At 44.7% G+C, this 22,973-nt stretch overlaps 2 protein-coding genes across 2 annotated transcripts; both read left to right on the top strand.

The window, feature by feature from the left end:
- Positions 1-289: 289 nt before the first annotated feature.
- CPTP (ceramide-1-phosphate transfer protein) lies at positions 290-6,582 on the top strand. The gene is made up of 3 exons (XM_055001476.1): positions 290-350; positions 2,688-2,818; positions 3,421-6,582. Exons 2-3 carry the CDS (start codon positions 2,697-2,699, stop codon positions 3,941-3,943), a joined length of 645 nt encoding a protein of 214 aa, XP_054857451.1. The 5' UTR covers positions 290-350; positions 2,688-2,696; the 3' UTR covers positions 3,944-6,582.
- A 1,942-nt stretch (positions 6,583-8,524) lies between these two features.
- TAS1R3 (taste 1 receptor member 3) lies at positions 8,525-17,589 on the top strand. Its single transcript, XM_055001870.1, has 6 exons — positions 8,525-8,703; positions 11,044-11,344; positions 12,553-13,332; positions 14,193-14,396; positions 15,025-15,145; positions 16,481-17,589. The coding sequence occupies exons 1-6, from the start codon at positions 8,525-8,527 to the stop codon at positions 17,410-17,412; spliced, it is 2,517 nt and encodes an 838-aa protein (XP_054857845.1). The 3' UTR covers positions 17,413-17,589.
- The last annotated feature ends 5,384 nt before the right edge of the window (positions 17,590-22,973 follow it).

The raw sequence follows: 22,973 nt of genomic DNA, 5'->3' as shown, positions 1-22,973 counted from the left end.
GGCCATTTTTTTCGCTTTCCCTCTACCCTATTGGTTGGAGTCCTCGCGCCGCTCCTTAATTTCTATTGGCTTAGAGGGAGGTGGCGTCACTGTAAGGGCGGAACAAAGAAACGAAGCTGGTTCAATAACAAACACGGCGGAGTGAAGCGAGGTCGGTTTTCCCCGCCCTCTCCCACCCTCTGACTATGGGCAATTGCTTCTGCCCAATCGCCGCCCTGAAAGAGCTCAAGATGATTGGTGGGACGGAGGAGGGGGGCGGAGAGAAGCAGGGAGGAGGAGGGCTCTTATTCGTCGCCAAGCGGGAAGCAGAAAAGCGGGCAGAAGTTGAGAAAGAGGAAACGGCTGCCAAGGTGAGTGAGTGGCAGAGGGGGAAAGCGTGCCCAAGGAGGAGGGGCCCAGGGGTGGGCGAGGTAGTAGCCAAGCAGGGGTGGGGAGGGGAATCTTGGCTTGCCTCTCTCCAGGCAATATAAATACAATAGGAGAAGCATAATATTCCTATTTAATGTAACCAGGTATTAAGAGGGGTGGGGTTCATAATATTTCTATTTAGTATTACTATTTAATATCCTCATATGTGAATTATAATGTCTTTTTATATGTGCTTAATTATAAATTAAATTATTTAAATATTAATGATAATTTCACAATATTCCTATATAGTATTTCCATTTAACACATTTGTATGAAAATGATCATATACCTATAATTTAAATGAATTAGTTTAATTATGATTTAATTAAGGCAGATTACACAGTCAAAGTGAAATATGATATAGTCAACAGCTAGGATATTTGCTAAGCAAAACACAACAACGAAAAACAGAACATTGAGTGAGCAGATACAGTAAGGAATGGTAGCAGAAAATCTGAAAGCATAAAGCCAAGAACAGAGATGAAATCTTTCTGAAGCAAAACATAACTAGTTAAAAGGGCATGTTTAGCAACATGGAAACTCCCTAGTAGTCAGTACCCAATAGCATATAGTCCCCTTCCCTATCTCTCCGAGCTATTTCTTATGGCACAGTCCTGTTATCTGAACAGAAAGCCCTCCTGAATAATTCAGTTTTGCATATTTTGTCAAAAGTCAGGAGGGTGGGAGCTTTCCTGACCACTTCAGACAGGCCATTCCATAATTATAATTTCATCATAGTCCTGTTTAGTGTTGCCATTTAATATCTGTATATGTAAAGTATAATACAATTATAACTATTTAAATATAAATTATAATGAATATATGGCATGGGAGCCGTCAAAATGTAGGGGGTAAAAAAGGAGAGCATGCAGGTGATTCTTTTTACTTAAAATGTTTCTATTGTGCTTTTCCCACCTAAAAAAGTGCACAACCGCATACATAAATAGGCGTATAAAACTACTTAACAAAAAAACCCCAGCCTGCTGAAGGTCAACCACATGGCCATGCGCCCAAGCTTCAGGCAAATATGTTCCTAATTAAGAAGAGTGTAGTGGTTAAGAATGATGGACTAGCGACTAGTCTAAGATCAAAGAGATTTGGGTTCGAATCACCTATTTGCTGTGAAGCTTGGGTCACTTTTGTGCACTCTCAGCTTAACTCTCAGGGTTGTTGGCAGGATAATATGGAGGGGGAAAGAATAATAATACAAGGTGCTCATAAACAAGGTTATGTTGCAATGTCCTCTAATGATCAGGAATGTGATACTGAAAACGGCGTACGCATCTCAGTCTTTTCATTAGACTAGACGAGAAACACAAAAGAACATGAAGCTCCTTTCTGCTGAGTCAGACCATTGGTTTATTGACGTCAGCGTCATTTGCTCTAGCCGGCAGCACCTCTCCAGGGTCTCAGACGAAGGTCTTTCCCGCCTTCTCTCTAATCTTTTTAGCAGGAGGGGCTGGGGATTGAACCTGGGGCCTTCTGTACATAAACCGCAACCCCAGCCGGAAAGGGAGGAAGGTGGGAGGAAAAAAGATAAGGTTGTGATAGAGAAGTCTGCCTGCACTTTGTAACTTTAAGAGGGAGAACGGGAGGTGTTGCAGACCTGATCGGGTTGCATGCTGATGGCTGCAGTTTCAGATTTCTATCTGCTCTTGAGAAGAAGCAGCGAATATCAACAGCAATAGTTCATCTGAGCCCTCTCTAGTCCAACAGGGAAACATCGAAAGGTGCCCTCCTGAGTACGTTCCAAAGGATAATCTTTTACTGGGTGGCCTCACCTATGGTGTAGAGGGGGTAAAGTTAGAGGGGGTAGGAGTGTGGCCTTGATAGGGCTTTTATTTATTGGGAATCTTTAACAATGACTTCGTTTAGAGATTCCTCAGATCTGCTGCAAAAAGCTGTTGGATCTTGTTAAAGCCTTTTGCAGATTCTTGAAGATCTTATTACTGACCTCCTTCTGCAGTGGATGAGCACAGGAGTATGTTCTAAGGCACAACTGTTCTCTGTTAATGCGGGGCGCATGTGAGCGTCGGCTTTAGAACATGGTCTCATAATGCACTGTGATGCCCTGTGCTCCGTGGGAGATACTCAAGACCCCGTGACACGCTGGTCAATGTGGATACTTGAGGCTTCCCTAAAGGGTTGAAAGTCACTGCCGTATACAAACTAAGATTAAGTTCCTGCTCGTTTTTCTACTCATGATCCTCTTCCACCCCACCCAAAAAAACACTGATGTTTGCTTACACTGGTTGACCTGCTGTTGTCCGTTTCAGAGTTCCATCATGGCTAATGGAGATGACAGGTGTTGCCTTAAGGAAGTGCTGCATATATTCCAGTCCTGCCTCACCGACCAGAAGGAAATCTTAATGGATCCATACATAGCAGGCTGGAAAGGTCTAGTCAGGTATGGTCACCACCTCACTGCATGATCCTGTTCCTGTCTACTCAGAAGTAAACCCCACTGTGTTCATGGAGGCTTACTCAGCTATGTGTACATAGGACTGCAGCATTAGTTAGGAATCTAGCAGTGCAAACCACTACAGAGTTATTCTACTCTGAGCCCATAAGTTGGGTTTAGGCTGAAATAAATTCTGCATAAGATTGCACTGTGAATTATATAGCCTTGTTATCTCATACTCTGCTATCCAAAATCTGTTGTCTCTGTATTTTCTCCAAACATTCTCACATTTCTATCACGTCCCCGATGTCTTTTTTTTCCTAAAGTGAAAACCCCAGATTCTTTTGCTTTTGTCAATTAATTCTCCAATTATGCTCTGCATGAAAAAGTACTTTTTGACAGACTTGTGCCTGCCACTTACCAATTTTGTTGACGAACTCCAAATTTCAAGTGTGTGTGTGAGAGAGAGAGAGGTCTAATGTACCCTCATAGTTCTTCTATGCGCTAAGGGACAGAAGGAAACGCAAGCTTCCAAGGTGAATCTGTAAGCCCATTTCATTGAGCTCGTTTTTGGCACAAAACATACCATTTTCTGTCTTAAATTCTAGGTTTCTCAACACCTTGGGTGCTATCTTCTCCTTCATTTCCAAAGACGCGGTGGCCAAAATCCAAATTATGGAGAGCTTCCACAGCAGCGATCAAAAGGCCCAATATGTGACGCTTCAGTCCATGGTGAAGTACGAACTTGCCAGTAACCTTGTGGATTTGAAAAAGCCAGGGGACCAGTCCCCCTCGGGCTGCCGGACAATCCTGCGCCTCCACCGCGCTCTCCATTGGCTGCAGCTATTCCTGGAAGGGCTGAGGACCAGCACCGAAGACTCCAGCACGTCGGCCCTGTGTGCAGAAGCGTACAACGCCTCCTTGGCCAACCATCACCCGTGGATTATCCGCAAGACAGCTCTCTTGTCCTTCTACGTCCTCCCGAATCGGAACAGCTTCCTAGAGCTGATGAACGTGGGCACCCCAGCAGATGCAGTGGAAATGCTGGAAGAGGCTTTGCCCAGCATCTCCAAGATCTACGACATCACGCAAGCGTTGTACGCCCAGCACAACCTCCTTGACATCCCATAATAGAGCAGGCCCTTAATCCATGTTTTTCTAAGCATCAGAGATTGTGGCGGGCACAATCACTCATACCCATATCTGCATAGGTACAGGGGCCAAGCAGGCACCGAAATCCAAAGCTTTTCACACTCCGCTCTGTCATAAATCAGGTTTTCTATAGACATAAGATTTCTGGCACCCAAATGCCTGTTTTGTTTAATTTATTTCCAAAGAAATACGGCCTATCTCCTGATCTTTCTGCACTCCAGTTGAAAACAATCATCTTCCATTCATTTTTTTGAAGTGTGAATGGCAGAAATAGCGACTGAACTTCTCAGGGCACAGATGGCTTTGGGCCTGAAAGCAGCGTCTTGCTGCTCTTTGGTGTAAATTGTGCATGCTCTTGTCAATCAAACGTCGTGTAATCAAGGATCTACAGTAGTCAAATCAAGCTTTGCAAAGTCAGATCTTCACAAGAAATTGCTATATATTCCTTTTTTTAAAGTATGAAAATAGGGAGGATTATGCTTGAGGTGAAGGGGACTCCCATAAGGGTATGATCTACAGGCGCAAGAGGGGGAAGATCCCACAGAAATTCTGTTGGGTCCCTCGGCCGTACAAAGCTGCCTGACGCCATGGCGAGCCATGAGTCCATTCCTCCACCATTTGCAGCTCATACAGAGGTCGCACCACTTCCACTCCTTAGCGTTTGCTCTGCTTACTGGAGGGCCAAGCAAAATTCTTTCCCAGGCCTTTTAATGCAAGGTCCTTTTTAAATTGGCAATGCCGGGGATTGAATCGGAGACTCCCTGAAGGCAAAGCAGGCCCTCTGAACATTCAAGCTCTTGCTCCTTGTTTTCCCCCTGCTGCACAGTGGGGTGTGAAGTTGTGGCACCTAAGCTATTACCAGGAAGGCAGTGTTCTTTTGCAATTCACAGAAAGCTATCTAGACCTCTGGCCCGCAAGCTGCCGCCGCGAAGATTAGGAGCAGTTCTGCAATGCCTCCAGAGGAATAGCAATGCTGGATAATTGTCTGAACTGTGGATTGTCTTTCTTGATTGTGTAATTGCTGGATATATTATTGGCTGTGGGAAGGTAAGGATTAGGTTGGATTTGAATGAGGGCTATTTATTGCCCCCTTGGGCAAAGGTGACTTCATCTACTTGATCTTCAGTTCCGGACAGACCTGACAATCTTTTTTATTTTTTTTTTAGTAGAGCAAGATTTGGGTCCAGTCGCACCTTAAAGACCAGCTTGATTTCCAAGGTATGAGCTTTCAAGAGTCCGATCTCTCAAAAGCTCGTACCCTGGAAATCTAGTTGGTCTTCAAGGTGCTACTGGACCCGAATCTTGCTCTTTGACTACAGTCCAACACAACTACCCACCTGAGTGATGGGTTAGTGTGATGGGTGCTTAGAGGGTGTTCACGATACGAGCAGCTGTTACTTTAAATATGACTGTCCACAGAACTCGAGGCAGCTATTCAAAACAACAGATCTGTGCAAAAAGGCTGTGTCGGTAAGAAAAACTTTAGCCCATTTTTTAAAGATGGCCGGGAAGCAGAAAGAAAAATCAAGGGAACAACCTCGGCTGCCGGTTCAGCAATGGGCCCTGTAGCAAAGGCCTTCCGGGTTAAGGCAAAAGAACGCACACAACAAACTGCTGTGAACAACCTCCCCCCACCCATAAAACCCCCCACAACTGATTACCTGAGTCAGTCATCTGACATATGATAGACAGCTGTCAGTCTCTAACAGAAAGCACCATTCCCTGTTTCTGCTGCTTTATATCTAACACTTTCTGGTGCTCTTTTTAGGCTCCTGGCCCTTCTTCCCGTTTATCACCATCCGATTTCCCTCGACCTTTCCTCTTTCGAGGGCCCTTCCTGCATTTCATATCCTCCTAGGAGGTCATGCACTGGGCTAAAAATGTGCCATTTCCTGAATTAGAAGCTGCTTTTTAAAAAGTAATTATGAAAACCATCTGGCTTTTCCATTGCTCCAAGCAGCAAAGAAAGCAACTTTCAAAATAGTTCTTTCTATCGAAACCTTCAATCCAGAGCTGACGGTCTAGAAATCACTGGGCTTTAGTCCCATTGAAGTTCATTCAGTTTGACTCACAACGAACTTCTTCCCCTCTCATGGGAATGAAACACTGCAAGCCTGTATATATTTACACAGACGCAACTCCCGTTTTATGCAGTTGGGGTTTACTCCCATGCAGTGTGTTGCAGCTTTCAGCCTGTCCAACTATCCCTGGATTGGAGGTCAAGTAACTGCAGCTTGTTCTGCGCGGATACCTTCTTAACTGCTACTGAAATATTCTTCACTCTCGTAGCAAACCTTTTCCATTAGAAAAGCTTTCAATTTTTCAAAGTATGCTGTAAGTTTTCTACATGTTTGCATGCAAAGCTGCCAGCCAGTCTTTAGACACTCCAAGGTGTTCCGTGTAAGGGATATTTTTCACCATATGTCTGTTCCACTGGTTTTTCACTTTATTTACAAATCAAACTGTTTACCGTCATTGTTTTATGTCTGTCACACGTGCCTATTTCAGCTGCCTGTGCTCTTGGCGGCTGCTGGGCTTATTTGCACTGTAGTCCTGCGGGCTGGATTCTTGTGCTGTGATTGAAAATTATATATCTATCACTTGGGTTGCAATAAACGTCTCTGCACAAAGAGCAGCATCTTGGCTTTTCAGTACCAAAAAGCAGCAACGTTGGAAAGGGAATGTTGCCCGTTCCGCGATTGAGAAGGGCTCAGCAAATAGCTAGGATGTGATCTGGTCTTATTTGCATGTGTCAACAGAGGGACAACGTACAGCTACTCCAGATGTACATGCCATCTGCCTCCTGCCCCTAAAGCTTGAAGTCATGGTCCACCGAGCAATAGCATGGCAGTGGGAGATCCTCTGAGATCCAGTAGAAGGGCCAGGGCCAGCACGGGGGGTTACTGTATAAGATTTACGGGTCCCCTGAATTTACAAAACTAGGGGCCAAGCTACAAGTGACAAATGACACTTGAACGGCAAGTGGATTGAGTGGAGGGCAAGTGAACAGAGAGAAATACACTGGCCGTTCAAGTGTCATTCGTCACTTGTAGCTTGGCCCTAGGATTGGGGTAAGAGACAGGGAAAGACTACAGGCTCAACTAGAATTGGACCCTCAGGACTCCCTGAAGTTGTAATGGAGACGAAAGCACGTTGTTCAAACATTACTCAGCGGCGGCTGAATCAGAAGGCCAGTCCAGAGCAGCAACACATACAGAGATTCAACAGGGAAGTCTCCTAGACGTGAGAAAATCTATTGTGGCTTTCAGGGGATTTATTCAAAGATGCAGTGGAATCTCAATGGATTGGGAAGAGTCAGGGCAAAACCTGTAAATCATGCAGAGACGCAGTGGGCATTCCCTTTCTGGTTAGGAATTCAAATTAGTATGGAGTTTATTTTCCATGTTCCAAATTGTTCTGCGCAATAAACAATAGGCTTATGTTTAAGGACATTTCTAAGAAATCTACCTCAATCAATCAATCAATCAATCAATCAATCAATCAAAGGTTTATTACGGCCACAAGACCAGCCAAGTAAAGTACAGATAAAAAGAGCAGTTTTAAAATACTTAAAACAGGTAAATACACGATAAAATCATATATGTATATATAACAGTAAAACTCACTTCATTAATTCACTTCCCAGCAATTGACGTTTCCTTCATCAAATGATTCCGCTTTCTGAGTGCTATCACACAGAAGTTTGCAACTGCGTAAGATACAGCTTATGTTTGTGGACATTTCTAAGAAATCCACCTTACTTTATAAATCTAACATCACACATCTTCTTCCCCCTGCCTTTCACTGTGCAATGCAAAAGGCTGCATTGCTTGACCAAAAATTTCGGACTATTCGCCTGGACCACCTAGAGGCCCGTTTAGTTGCAAATAGACATGTTTTAATTATTATAGTGTCCATTTTAGAAACCCTGACCTGGATAGTCCAGGCAAGCCCAATCTTCTCAGATCTCGAAAGCAGTATCAGCTATGACTTGAGAGCACTTTTCCACCACCAAATTAGAAAACTGGATTTATGCAGGCCTTTAAAGGTGGATTTAAATCAGACCTCCCTTTCTGTGTTCACAGTGCCAGAGGCTGAGAAAAACTCAATCTACATGCATTGCACTGCACGTTGCTATTCACAAAGCAACACTCAAAGCTAAGCCAAAATAAAGCAAAAAAAATTAAAATCCATCTACATGACCCAGGGCTGGAGGCAGCAAAAGCCCTTCCCATTGCCAAGCAAATGTAAAACCTCTCAATGAGTAAACAGCAAAGATTTGGGCCAGTGGTTTGCAAAAGTCCTTGACTAGCCCTGAAGGGCATTTGCTTAGCATGGATGAATACGTCTTCCCTCCACAGCTGCACGACTGCCCGCAGAACGTACTTTGCTAAACAAATTCTTTTGGGACATTTCCTTTCCTTGCCACCTGCAATTCAAGATAATAAAAAGTGTTTTGAGGAGGTGACACCTGGCATTTCAGAAGACTTTCCTCGGTGCCAGAGGGTCCCTCTTCTCCAAAACTAGGAGGCCCACGCAAGTTGGAACCACTCGAGAGCCATGGCTGCTTTCCTTCTACTGGGCATTGGTTTGGGCTCCTCTTTGGCCCAGGAACAGCGTTGCATCTCTTCCCTGTTTAGAAAACCTGGAGACTATATCCTGGGCGGATTGTTCCCTTTACAAGTCCTCACCACCAACACAACGTACAGGACTTTGCCGGATGTTTACGTGTGCGAGAGGTAAGGAGGGAATCGAACACGAGCCATCAAAGGCACCACTACAGCAAAAAAGCCCAATATGTTTGGGTACAGATACTCAGCAGGACGTGGGAGGGGGGGGCAGATGCTTTCACACCCCAGCTTGTAGGCTTCTCAAGAGGGTTTGAGCAGAACCACAAGTGACAAAAGGCACAGATTGGACACTTGTCTGCTTCCCTCAAGTTTTGATGGGAAATGTAGGCAGCTTGGCGGAATGTTGGACAAGTGACAGTTGAAAAGTCCATTGGACAGCAGTCGGAGAGCGAAGCTGAGAGACCAGGATGCCTACATTTCCCATCAAAACTTGAGGGACGCTGACAAGTGTCCAATCTGTGCCTTTTGTCACTTGTGGTTCTGCTCTTTGTTAGGGCATGGGTTGGTACTGCCAGGCATATGCCGAGGCTCACAGCCCAACACACCTATGGCTGACACCTAACTCATCTTCTGATGGAGGGAATACCTGCAGCAGAGGAGAACATCAGATCAGATATCTTTATCACGGTCATAGACCACACAATAATAGCATACCACCTACAGTCAGGGTAAGTCATATTATTTACAAATCTATTCACTAAAATTTCAGGGTACAGGGTACAGATTCTTAAATATTTAAAACCTTAAAACCTGAGTGCCTAAGACCAAATTATTAAATATTTAAATCCTTAACATTATAAAATGTTTAAATATTTCCCCCTGTAAAATACTTCCTAATCCGTATGGCTTGCAGAGGAGAACATAGAAAGCTCCATGTTCTACTGAGTTACCCTCCCATCCAAAACTGGGCAAGGTGAAAAGAGGAGCCACAAAATGAGGGGAAGGGCTGTGTAGTTAGTCAACCTGTGCTCAAGGTCCCACAAACACTTGTGCCCATCACTTTATGTTAGAAAGAGGATGCCAGACTACAGCAGGATTTTAGGCCAGTGACCAACAAGGTGTTCAGAGTGCAAGCTTTCGTGAGTCACAGCTCCCTTCTTCAGACATCCTTCTTCAGATGCTGGGCTAGACAGACTTCAGTCTGGATCCAGCAAAGCAATGTTTACATCCTCATACAGGATGAGATCAGCATCCGCTCCAGGCATGTCTGTAGCATTTAGCCATCAGAGTGGAACCTCCACAGTCAGAGGCAGTATACCCTGGAACAGTAATTATCTGGAACATCCTCCTTTTCCCCCAGTGGGGACCCAAAGACACCAATTCTCCTCTCCTCCATTTTATCCTGTGAGAGATATCAAGATGGGTAGCTGTGTTAGTCTGTCTTTAGCAGTAGAAAAGAGCAAGAGTCCAGTAGCACCTATAAGACCAAGAAAATTTGTGGTAGGATATGAGCTTTCGTGAGCCACAGCTCACTTCTTCAGATACAGCTAGAATGTGAGTCCATCTGTCATTATATCTTGGAGAGAGAAGTGATTACAGAAGCCGAATGATAATAGCCGGAGAATGATAACGAAGCTCAAGACAATGCATCCACCTGGGCTGAATCGAGACAAAGGCTTCCTGTCTCATTACGAATGCTAATTCGTAGTGGAGAAAACGGGTATTTAGGACATAAAATTAGCTGACCTGGAGCAGAGGAAGATCTGTCTAGTCCAGTGGAAAAGAGCAAGAGTTCAGTAGCACCTATAAGACGAACAAAATTAGTAAGCTTTTGTGAGCCACAGCTCGCTTCTTCAGATACTGCTAGAATGCGAGTCCATCTGTCCTCATATCTCAGAGAGTGAAGTGATTACAGAAGCCGAATGATAATAGCCGGAGAATGACAATGGCAGAGGTGATTGAATAGGATCTGGTATGCAGAGGGGTAGTGGGTGTGGAGAAATTAGCATTCGTAACGAGACAGGAAGCCTTTGTCTCAATTCAGTCCAAGTTGATGCAGTTCTCCTGCAGAGGAATTTCAAAGGGAGATTAGAAAGGGAGACTGCTGAATTGCAACTGATAACGAAGCTCAAGACAATGCATCCACCTGGGCTGAATCGAGACAAAGGCTTCCTGTCTCATTATGAATGCTAATTTCTCCACACCCACTACCCCTCTGCTTATCCCACCCCATTCAATCATGCTTGCCTTTGTCATTCATCGGCTATTATCGTTCGGCTTCTGTAATCATTCCACTCTCTGAGATATGAGGACAGATGGACTCGCATTCTAGCAGTATCTGAAGAAGCGAGCTGTGGCTCACAAAAGCTCACTAATTTTGTTCGTCTTATAGGTGCTACTGAACTCTTGCTCTTTTCCACTGGACTAGACAGATCTTCCTCTGCTCCAGGTCAGCTAATTTTATGTCCTAAATACCCGTTTTCTCCACCCCTGCTCTTTTCTCTGCAGGCTCTACACCGCAGGCCTCATTTGGGCTCTGGGGATGAAGTTTGCTGTCGAGGAAATCAACAACTCCACCACGCTGCTGCCGGGGATCAAGCTCGGCTACGACATCTACGACAACTGCATGGAGCCCATAGTGGCCCTCCAGCCCAGCCTGTTCTTCCTGACCAAGACGGGCACCAGCAGCGTTGGGGTTCTTTGCAACTACACCAACTACCAGACCCGAGTGCTGGCTGTCATAGGACCGCAAAGCTCAGAGCTCTGCACTGTCACAGCGAAGCTCTTTAGCTTCTTTCTGATCCCGCAGGTAATATTTTTAAAAAGCCTTATTAGAGAGTTCTCAAGATGGAATGATGTCTCTAGATTAAAAGAAGAAAGACTTTTTGCCAGCAGGACAGATTTTTGCTCCAGGATTTGTTAAAAATTTCTTTGGGGCTTGTCCAAAGACAAATTGCAGTCCTTGTTTTTCAAGAATAACCACCTACAGAAATCTAGAGAAGTTAGCCATGTTAGTCTGTAGTTGCAAAATAGTAAAGAGTCCAGTAGCACCTTTAAGACTAACAAACTTTATTGTAGCATAAGCTTTCGAGAACCACAGCTCTCTTCGTGATGAGAAAGCTTATGATACAATAAAGTTTGTTAGTCTTAAAGGTGCTACTGGACTCTTTACTATTTTACACCTACAGAAAGGTAAGGGGTGTTTTTAAAAATCAGTCCAAGGCCTGAATAAACAAGTATGTTCTTACCTGGTGCCTAAAGCTCCCTAGGATTCAAGAGAAGGGCCCTTGCATACCACATGCTCTAAAAAGCCAACCAGAATCCTGGATAAATTACACAAATTAATCCATTTACACACATCCACATATCTTCAGGATGAGGTTTATGAGGGGCCTGCATATCTTTGTGACCTTCTCCTCTGGTATGTTCCCTGAAGAACGTTGTGATCTGCAGAGAACAATCTACTGGTGATCCCCAGCCCAAAAGAAGTCCAGTTGCCCTTGACCAGGGCCAGGGCCTTTTCTGCCTTGGCTCCCACCTGGTGGAACTCTTTGCCAAATGACATCCGTGCCCAGAGAGATCTCATGCCGTTCCGCAGGGCTTGCAAGGCAGAGATGTTCCGCCAGGCTTTTGTTTGAAGACTGTGACGGATACCATGTTACTGGCACCCCCCTCCTTTTCCTTCCTGCCCCCTCTCTGTTAGTTGTGGGGATTATTGAATAACTATGGATTATTTAAATTGTTTATTATATATGAATGTTTTTATCACTATGTTGTTCATCGCCCTGAGCCCTGCGTATTCAGGGGTAGAGCAACCCACAAATTGAAATTATAAAGAGAAATAAAATCAATCTTCTTTCGATTGCAAAATGGTCAAAAGCGTAGAATAGGCAACTTGTTTGAGACGATCGCTGTGCCAAATTCTGCACTCCTGCGGTGACATTGCAAACAGGCTTAGCTACGAGTTGGGAAGGCAGAAAGGGATCGCTGACATGACCGCTGCTTATGTCACTCTAGGTCAGCTACGGCGCCACAACAGAGAAGCTGAACAACGAGGAACTGTTCCCCTCTTTCTTCCGCACTGTGCCCAGTGACAAAATCCAGCTGGAAGCCATGGTAGAACTCCTGCTCTCCTTCAAGTGGAACTGGATTGCAGTCATAGGTAGTGATGATGAATACGGCCGGGAAGGCCTCAACCTCTTGTCCTCCATGGCGGTCAGCAAAAACATCTGCATTGCCTACGAGGGTCTGATCCCGTCAGACGTATCGAGCCCCAATCTCGAGGAAATGTTGGAGCCGACAATCCAGTCGATCAACAAAACCAACGTCAACGTCATCATTCTCTTTTCCAATGACCGCCCCGTTCGGGCTCTCCTCAAACAGTGTCTTAAGCTAGGGCTGAGCAAGAAAGTGTGGCTAGCTACCGAAGCGTGGGTGATGTCTGAGGTGGTCACCTCCCTCAAACAAGTTGACTCCATTGGGACAGTCATTGGTTTCATCATCAAGGGAGGGAATGTCGCCAGTTTCCAAGAGTATGTCAGCCAACTCTTAGAGTTGACCCAACAGAAGAGTTTCTGTGAGGCTTCCCAGAAGGAAGCAAACGAGGTGGGCTCCAACGTTCTGGGGCCGCAGTGCCCGCAATGTGACCACATTTCCCAAGAAAACATCAGCAGCGTGCTGGAACATCGTCAGACCTTTGCTGTGTACACCGCTGTATACAGTGTGGCCCACGCACTCCACAAGGTTCTGGGTTGTGAAAGCGGGCAGTGTAAGAAGAATAACATCAAACCTTGGCAGGTACGAGAACAAAGGTAAGGTAGCCCTCTTGAAAACCGGAGACCGATTGGAGGCGATCATGACTTGGGGCACAACCGCTGCTTCCTTCCACCACCCTCCTGTAGTCTGTCATTTGAGGCACCGGGAAAGGCAACCAGTATGACTGATGAATACACATAAGGCATGGGGGGAAAGACGAAAGGGCTTTGAAACCTCCCATCTTTTCTTAACTCTTAAACATTTCAGTCCTGCCCGACCGAAAAGGTAAGGCATAGAAGTGGGAAGTAAATAAATTTTAAAACATGCATAGTAGGGGTTGAAACAGCCAAATATCCAGCAGAGGTCTTAGTGCATTGAAAATGGATCCTGGTAACTGGAAGGGATCTATTTTTACCGGATATATGGCTGTTTCTATCTGTACTATCCTGATCTTGTCTGATCTCGGAAGCAAAGCAGGGTCAGCCTTGGTTAGTAATTGGATGGGAGACCTCCAATGAAGACCAGGGTTGCAGAGGCAGGCAATGACAAACCACCTCTGTTAGTCTTTTGACTTGAAAACCTCACTAGCGGTCGCCATAAGTCAGTCAGCTATGACTTGATGGCACAGGGATCAGAAAGCAGGTTTTTCTTCTTCCTTCGTAATCTAAGCTGCACAAAATATTTTTGTGCTGTTGTTTATGGCGTTACAATATCCGAGACAGCATTCAAATGCAATTCCAAATCTTTTCAAAACCAAGGTAGATACCAGAGAAAGGAGTAGTGGAGATCAGAGATCAAAGCTGGGATACTGGAAGATTCTAGGTTGCTTCATGAACTGGGAGGTAAATTTAGGGAGGTGGAATTACGGGATCTGCATATCACATCTCTCTCACTTTATTCAGCTTCTAGAAGAAATGAAAACTCTCCGTTTCAGCATCAAAAACCAGTCCTTCCATTTTGACCAATACCGCAGCATCAGCAGGGGCTACGAAATCATTGCCTGGAGCTGGCAGGAGGGCCGGATCCAGTACATCTCCCTTGGACATTTCAACGGGAACCTAAGCATCAATGAATCTCTGCTTCACTTTCATACCAAGAATCAAAAGGTAAAACAGAGGCGGACACAGTCTCGCAATAAAAAAAAAACACAGTGAAGAAGAAAGGGTGGTAATTTTCTCCTTCCACCCCCATGTCACCCCCAGATCAGTTCATTACTTTGCTGATTTGTTCATTGCATTTCTTTTTGATTTATATCCTGCAAGCCAGAATTAATACACTTGGTTAAAAACCAACATTGAGTATGTTCTGATTTGCTAGGGAATAATCTGTTATCTGGTATCGAATATCAAATATATATCGAGTATCGAATATATCTTTATCATTACCAGACCATCACAAAATCATAAATCGAATGTTGTTGTTGTTATACTTCTAGAAGCAGCATCAAAAGTGATACAGCACAAAACAGTTAAAAATCAACACTAAAAACAATCAATTGTATGTTCGGCTAAACATCTTCCAGACCATTTCAGCAGAAGCAAGAATGACTTTTTCTGAAATGTCCCTCTTTGATAGCCAACCATATTCATATTTTTAATCCCCTATTGATGTGATCAATGGCCCCATATTCCTGCAACAATGCACAGCGGAAAGGCAGGAAATAAATCTTTTAAATAAATACATCATACTGCTATGAAGGGGCCAATAGCGTGGCTGTCCTCTCTATCTACCTAGGAGCCAATGTCCCAGTGCCTCACTACGTGCAAACCTGGGCAGATCCGGCGGATGAAAGGATTTCACCTGTGCTGTTACGACTGCATTGACTGCGAGGAGGGGACATTCTGCAGCAGTACAGGTAAAAACATTTCAGGCTTTACAACTGCTGAATTGCAACTGATAACGAAGCTCAAGACAATGCATCCCCCTGGACTGAACTGAGACCTAGGCTTCCTGTCTCTTTACCAATGCTGATTTCTCCACACCCACTACTCCTCTGCATACCTCACCCTGTTCAATCATGCCTGCCTTTGTCATTCACTGGCTATTATCATTCAGCTTCTGTAATCACTCCTCTTTCCAAGAGATAAGGACAGATGGACTCAAATTCTAGTTGTATCTGAAGAAGCGAGCTGTGGCGCACGAAAACTCATACTCTACCACAAATTTTGTTAGTCTTATAGGTGCTACTGGATTCTTGTTCTTTTCTACAACTACCTCCCTGCCACTCCTCTTATGGAATCTATCGGTGTCTTCCCCTTGAGCCCCTAGCTAAAATTAATCCATTTAATTAAAACCAGGAACTGGGTATGTTCCTCTCACCCTTATTTGGTAAGAGACAATCCCAATTATCTGGAACATCCTCCTTTTCCCCCAATGGAGACCCAAAGACACTAATTCTCCTCTCCTCCATTTTATCCCGTGAGAGCAGTCAAGATGGGTAGCCGTGTTAGTCTGTATTTAGCAGCAGAATAGAGCAAGAGTCCTGTAGCACATATTAGACTAACAAAATTTGTATTAGGGTATGAGCTTTTGTCGGTTGTAGTTCACTTCTTCAGATAACAGCTAGAATATGAGTTCATCTGTCCTTATATCTTGGAAAGTGGAGTGATTTCAGATACCGAATGACAATAGCCGGTGAATATATAAGATATATATTCCTTGGTGAGTTTTTCTCTTATCAGTAGGTTTGTCCGTGTACCGAGGTAGCCTCTGGTTGTGTGAAATGTTGGGGAAAGGGTTAAAAATAGTTTAAATTCAGAGTTGCAATGGATCTTGAATCAACAGAGAGTCAGACGGTTTGTTTGATTTTAAGAAAAGTTTACTTCCAAAGGAAAAAAGGTGCATGCAGTTGCTACAAAACAAAGAAACCTATCAGCTGCATCTTGCCACTAGAAGTACAAACTTAGACTGAGACCACACCAGTTATGGCCGATCCTCTTCTTGACCCTAGAAAGGAAATCACCTGACCAATTGACCAATAGTAGTTTACAAACACATCTTAGTTTCCTGGGCTTTGAGTTAGATTAGGCTGTTGGCTCTCTGCCAGGTTTCCCTTCCAGGTCAATACAAACAATAGAACATGGGGTAAACACATTAACCCCATAATGGCTGGATGTCAGACCTTGCAGCCTATATTCCAACATGAAATGCCCAGGTGAGGCAGGCAGTATTTCTCACTTTTCTTCCACAGAGGACACGACCTGCACCCCCTGCCCCAAGTCCCAATGGTCTCCTGAGCGCAGCTCCCAGTGTTACGACCGCAGCGAGAAGTACTTCTTCTGGTCCGAACCCCTGGCCGTGATTTTGCTGGGCCTGTTGTTTTTGGCTTTGGTTCTCACCTGCCTAGCGGGGACGCTCTTCCTGAAGAACCTCCACACCCCTGTGGTGCAGGCCGCCGGGGGTGGCATGTGCCTCTTGGCCCTCTTCAGCCTCGCCCTGATGTGCGTTAGCACCACCCTGTACGTCGGGAAGCCCAGCGCCACCATCTGCAAGCTCAACCAGCCGTTCTTTGCCCTCTGCCTCAACCTTTGCTTCTCCACCATCTCGGTGAAAGCGTTCCAAATTGTGTTGGTGCACGACTTTGCCAACAGCCGACGGACTTTCCTGCACTGGCTCATTCAGAGGTGCCCCTGGGCCATCGTGGCCCTCTGCCTCCTGGTGGAAAGCTTGTTCTGCTTCTGGTACGTCTATGCCAGCCCTCCTATCGTGGTCCACAACTATACTCTCTTGCCAACTGAAGTTCTCATTCAGTGCAAGGTCCAGTCTTGGCCCGTCTTTGCCCTGGTCCATGGGCACAACGCCTCCTTGGCCTTCATCTCTTTCCTCTGCACTTTCATGGTGCAGATGCCCGCCAAGAAGTACAACGTCGCCCGGGGCATCACCTTCACCATGATCGCCTACTTTGTGGCCATGGTCTTCTTCATACCGACCTATACCTCTGTGAAGCAGGAGTACCAGCCGGCTGTACTGATGGCCGCCATTTTGCTGTGCACACTGGGACTGCTGGCCTGCTTCTACCTGCCAAAGTGCTACATCATCCGGTTTAAGCCAGAATGGAACACGATGGACTATTTCCAAGACTATACTCGAGAGAGGCTGGAGGAGAAAGATTCTCAGGATTAGTTTTCCAAGCGTTCTGCAGACTTCTCTGCTGCAGAAGGCTTGTGGGAGAGGCAGGGAAGGAGTTTGGCTGTACTTACTTCCTGCACCTGCACCTGGACAGTTTACAATGGGATCTGCAGCAGAAGTGAAGTAATGCATCATTGATATCAATAGAGACGTTCAAATATAGAGATATATCATGTTAAACAGAATAATAGAAAGTCTAGTTTTCTCTAAGCTAATCAACGGGACTAGATCATACCGCTTTTAGATTGCAGGTAGGGTCTTACATGACTGAACGTTCCTTATATGCAGAAGTCCCCGCACCTAGAAAGCTAGCACATCAGGGAGAAGGATCTCCACCTCACTATCCTCCTTATGTGTTAGTTTTTGATGTGCAGGATCTATATCTATATCTATATCTATATCTATATCTATATCTATATCTATATCTATATCTATATCTATATCTATATCTATATCTATATCTATATCTATATCTATGGTGGAGCATTTGCAATCAGTCATGCAAGCCCCCACTTCACCCCACCAGTATGAAGCGGTATAGTCTTGTCACATTTATCATTTCGTTAAGCCATTATACTCTGCATGCTTTTCTTCTACGCACAGAAAAGACTATTTTAATGCAGTTTTACTACTTGAGATGCCAGGTAGGGGTTAAGATGATTGAATGTCCCTCCAAAAATGTACTTTAAAAATTTCTTGCTCCTAGAAAACTAACATGTAAGGGGAAAGAGTTCTAGGTATAGCTTTTCCCATAGTGTTCTATTTGCAATAATAATATTTAAAAATGTATGAAGATGCATCCATCTATTTTGAGGCGTCTGTTTTAAAATGTCTCAGGCAGAAAATGCCACCCAGGTTCATGGAAGTGGAACGTGGTTTGTTTGGCATCATGCTATGCACTCCCTTCTTCACTAAGCATTGAAAAGGGTCTTTGTTCTTCACAGCAAATGAAAGTTTTATTTGTTCATTAAATTATGTGTTATTTTGCACTTCCCCCAATATCTCATATATAGACGTGTGAAGCTGTCTTATATATCTAGTCGCTGGGTTACTACTACCTCAGAATTGTCCACTGTTACTGCAGAGGCTCTCTCAAGACTCAGGCATGAGTCTGTCTATCTGACATGTTTTCATGTGGCCTTTCCTCTGAGGAACACCGGGCAGTGACACACACCGTTCCCTCCCCACAACCTCGTTGAAATGACAACTGGCCCAAAGTCACCCAATGAGATTAATGGCAGAGAGAGGATTCAAACCTGGATTTCCCAGATCCTAATCCAAGACTCTAACCACTATACAACACTGCCTCTCCATTTTTTGTTGTTGTTGAGAACTTTTAACTGAAAATGTCAGAAACCGAATCTTGCAGGTTCTCCTTACCATTGAGAGCCAAGCGACAAGTGACGAATTACACTTGCCTGGCAAGTGAACAGACTCGCGTGTATTCCTCCCTGTTCTAGCTTGGCTCTGAGTTATAGTCTCTCTCTAGAAGTTGCCTTAAATTTTTGTTCAGTTTATTTCTATTCTCTGCCACCCCCTACCTTTCAACTCTTTTCAAATACTCAAGGCAGCCCACACCATAAAAAATCACACCAATACAATAAATACATCGAATGTAATACATACAAAATCCGGATGATGGATTTATGGCTGCCATTTGAGCTGCTGCTTTTGAAGAACACCCTGGTGTGACTTGTGAAGATACCTTTGGTTGGGGTTTAGTTGGATAATACTTTTTATGCTCCTGAAAAAGTTCTGGATACAAAACGAGATAAATGGCTACCTTCTCGTTGGGTGAGAGGGGGTCTCTGCACACCCAATTTGCATTATCTGACCTGGGAATAGAAAATAAGAAAATTAACTTTATGTTAGAGATTTGTTTTGTTGCACTTACCTGTTTGTCTTCTACTTTTGTCACTTTAAGCCTCTCATCCCAGCATTTCTGCAGTAGAAAGAAGAATTTATCTACGGACAATTAACTTCCTATGGACTGATGACTTTGTGTAACGGTCATATATATTTACTTATGAGATTGCATTTGTATGTATTACATTTGATATATTTATTGTATTTATTGGACTCGTTGGAATGATATGTGTATGTACTGAATTTATTGAGGTCTATACATGTGGAATATCTGTTCACTGTATTCATTTGTCGCTTCATATTCTATAAACATGTTTATGAGTGGTTCATCTATATTTTGAGACCCTATACATGCTATATCTCTGGTTGGTGGGGTACTCCCCCTTTTTTGTGCTAACTTCCAGGTGGTGGCTGGAGATCTCCTGGAATTGCAACTGATCTCCAGGCCATAGAGATCAGTTTCCCTGGAGAAAATGGCTGCTTTGGAGGGTGGACTCTATAGCATTATACACCACTCAGGCCCCTCCTCTCCCCAAACCCCACCCTCTCCAGGCTTGACCCCCAAAATCTCCAGGAATTTTCCAACTGGGAGCTGGGAATCCTACAAACAAGCCAAAGGGGATAAAATAATACACTAGCCCATCAAAATGTTGGCCCATCTAGCACTGATGAGGTCACTTCCAGAGTAGCAGGAGAGGTCTTTCCCAGACCTATTGCCCAAAGTTCTTTAACCGGAAATGCCAGAGATTGAAATGGGGTGGGAGGAGTTCCGAATACATTGCTTCATGACTGACCAATGCCTCCTCTCAGAAAGGTATTTGTATGAAGATTTTGGGATCAGAGCAACAGCATTTAATTCAACTGACTACAGAATTATGCACTCGACAGCCCTAGTTTTCACACATGTCTTTCCTAGGGCTTTTTTTCTGGGAAAAGAGGTGGTGGAACTCAGTGGGTTGCCAGCACAGGGGGCAACTCTTGCCAGGAGGTAGTGCCTCTGGTACCACATGAGCATGCGCAAAGTGCACACACGTTCCCAGGACCACACACTGATGTCACTTTGGGTCAGCTGGAACAAGGGGGGAGTTTTTAAAAGTTTAAATCGCCCTCGGCAAAAATGGTCACATGGCTGGTGGCCCTGCCCCCTGATCTCCAGACAGAGGGGTTTAGATTGCCCTCCGCGCCATGGCATGGAAGGCAATCTAAACACCCCTCTGTCTGGAGATCAGGGGGTGGGGCCACCGGCCATGTGACCATTTTCAAGAGGTGCCGGAACTCCGTTCCACTGCGTTCCTGCTGAAAAAAAGCCCTACTCTTTTCCCATCTCTTTGTTGTGTTCTTTCTCTCAAAAAAGGCCCCCAAACAAAATGGCGGATCAAGATCCAAGATGGAAGCCTCACTTCTGTCATGTTATAGTAACACCAATTAATGCTGTCATCATCCTTTGGAAGAAGGAAGGGGTAACACAAAATATTGGTAGAGGAAATACAAATAGCAGTTAGCCTTTTAAGATAGGCAAAGGGGGAGAGCAAGGTAAATCTCTGTATTCTACTCATTCTGCTGTCTACAGAGTTAGGAGGAAACCAGATATACATTTATTGCCTAAGGAGAGTTCATGGGTGTGATACAAGAGGTATATTTTTCCACAGAGATTTGAATGCACAGGTTTCAAATTTTCATAGTCATCTTTGCAAAGAACATGAAAATCTGGAGTGCGCGCGGGGATGCAAATGAAACTCCAGCTCCTAATGCAAATAATATTTATTTCCCATTAAAACTGAAAGGTTCTTAAAGCCGCTATGAGGATGCAAAGGACCCACAAAGAGGATCAGAGATTGCGTGCGTGTCACCCATGTGTCACTCTAAAAACAGGGACGTCCTTGTGCCCTTTTAATCACCTATGCCGTACCCTCCAACATTTCACAGATGAACAGGAATATGAGTGGGACCACAAGTGACGCCTGACACAGGTTGGACACTTGCCAGCTTCCCTCAAGTTTTGGTGGGAAATGTAGGCAGCTTGGCGAAATGTTGGACAAGTTACAGTTGAAAAGTCCACTGGACAGCAGTCAGAGAGCGAAGCTGCGAGACCAGGATGCCTACATTTCCCATCAAAACTTGAGGGAAGCTGACTAGTGTCCAACCTGTGTCAGGCGTCACTTGTGGTCCCGCTCTGAGTCTCTGAAGATCGGGGTTTGTTCGTACCAAGGAGTACCACTTCTCCCCATGGACTGTCTAATTGGTACTGAAATGTACTGTGCTGTGGGGTTAGGATGTTATGCCCCACGGCTACAACAATAAATATTTTGTACTTGCACTTCTCCCCCTTACACAGTTTGGGTGGCTGTACTCTATCTGTGGCCTGCTGGGTTGACCAAAGCCCTTTGGTTTGCCGTTGGGTTTATTTAGTACATTTTTATCACACACCCTTCCTACATGGAGCTCAGAGTGGCATATATTATTCTCTCATCCTCTGTAGGAGACTCGCAAGAACCCTGAGATAGGTCCAGCAGACAGAGGCAGTTTCCACATGCCGTTATAGGGACGGCTCACTCACGGAACACTAGCGGGTTTCCCTCAGACGTCTCCATTTGCAAAATGGTTGTGGGCCATTTGGCTTCTGTTTTTTCGGTGCCTTTTCTGGGAATGCACTTTTCTGAGGTCACAGAAAAGGCGCCAGAAGAATGCAAGCCAAATGGCCTGCAAACGGAGACATCTGGATTCCTGAGGAAAAGTCGCCAGCGTTCCATGAGTGGGTCATCCCTTTAAGGGCATGCGGAAACAGCCGGAGAGAAGGTGTGATTGGCCCAAGGTCACTCGGCAAGTTTCAGGGCAGAATGGGGATTTGAACCCAGGTCTCCCAGATCCTAGTCTGACATTCTAACCCCTACACCACCTGGGAGTAACCAACAACAAAATGTACAACCCTTCCCTTTCTCTAACCATTTTAATTATGACTGAATCACATACAGGTTTTTCTTCTCCAAGCCTGGCAAAGTCAGCTTAGAAAGTATTTTCAGCAACTCTTGAACTCCAGTAAGTTCCAGGCACTGGCCAATACCTCTCCGTGGGATTGGTTTGCCATACAAAACCCCAAAAAGCAAAGTAACATTTACATAATCAAATTCATTCATTCTCACCCTCTTTTTGGAAACCGTTCTTTCTTCTGTGAGCAAAATTTTGTTTTTGCTAGGCTTTGATTAAAATCGGCTGAGGCCAACGCAGGGCGAGGGTCAGATAAAATAGTTCTGTGAACCTGGTTTGGTATAAGTGGCCATTCTTGGTCACTCAGTTTCAGGTGCACCATGTAAATCACATTTTTTTTGTTTATAATTCGGCTTAATCCTCTCCAGCTGCCTGCTCTAGGGCAGGGTCTCTGTGGCACCATTTATCACCTTGTCTCTGTTTCCACTGACTGCTATTCAAATTTTAAAAATCGGAGGCCAACTGGAACAAGGAAGAGATGGCTTTAAAGTCCTGGTTATCAGAGGTCCCTTCTAAACACCTGTACCTACCGCTGCTGAAGAGGCTACAAGAAAAGAAGGGCAGCCGGAGACAGAACGAAGGGGAGCAAACACAGCCACAGGAGAGAAAAGGCAGGGATCGTAGGTACAGATGGGAAGTAAGCGGGTACAGCTAAGTTGATGCCTCTTTTCTGATGAACTAATTTTTGCTAGGGAAAGATTAGG

This window comes from Eublepharis macularius, chromosome 17 (assembly GCF_028583425.1).
Source record: "Eublepharis macularius isolate TG4126 chromosome 17, MPM_Emac_v1.0, whole genome shotgun sequence".
Classification (NCBI taxonomy): Eukaryota; Metazoa; Chordata; class Lepidosauria; order Squamata; family Eublepharidae; genus Eublepharis; species Eublepharis macularius.
This window is presented reverse-complemented; position numbering and strand designations above follow the sequence as displayed.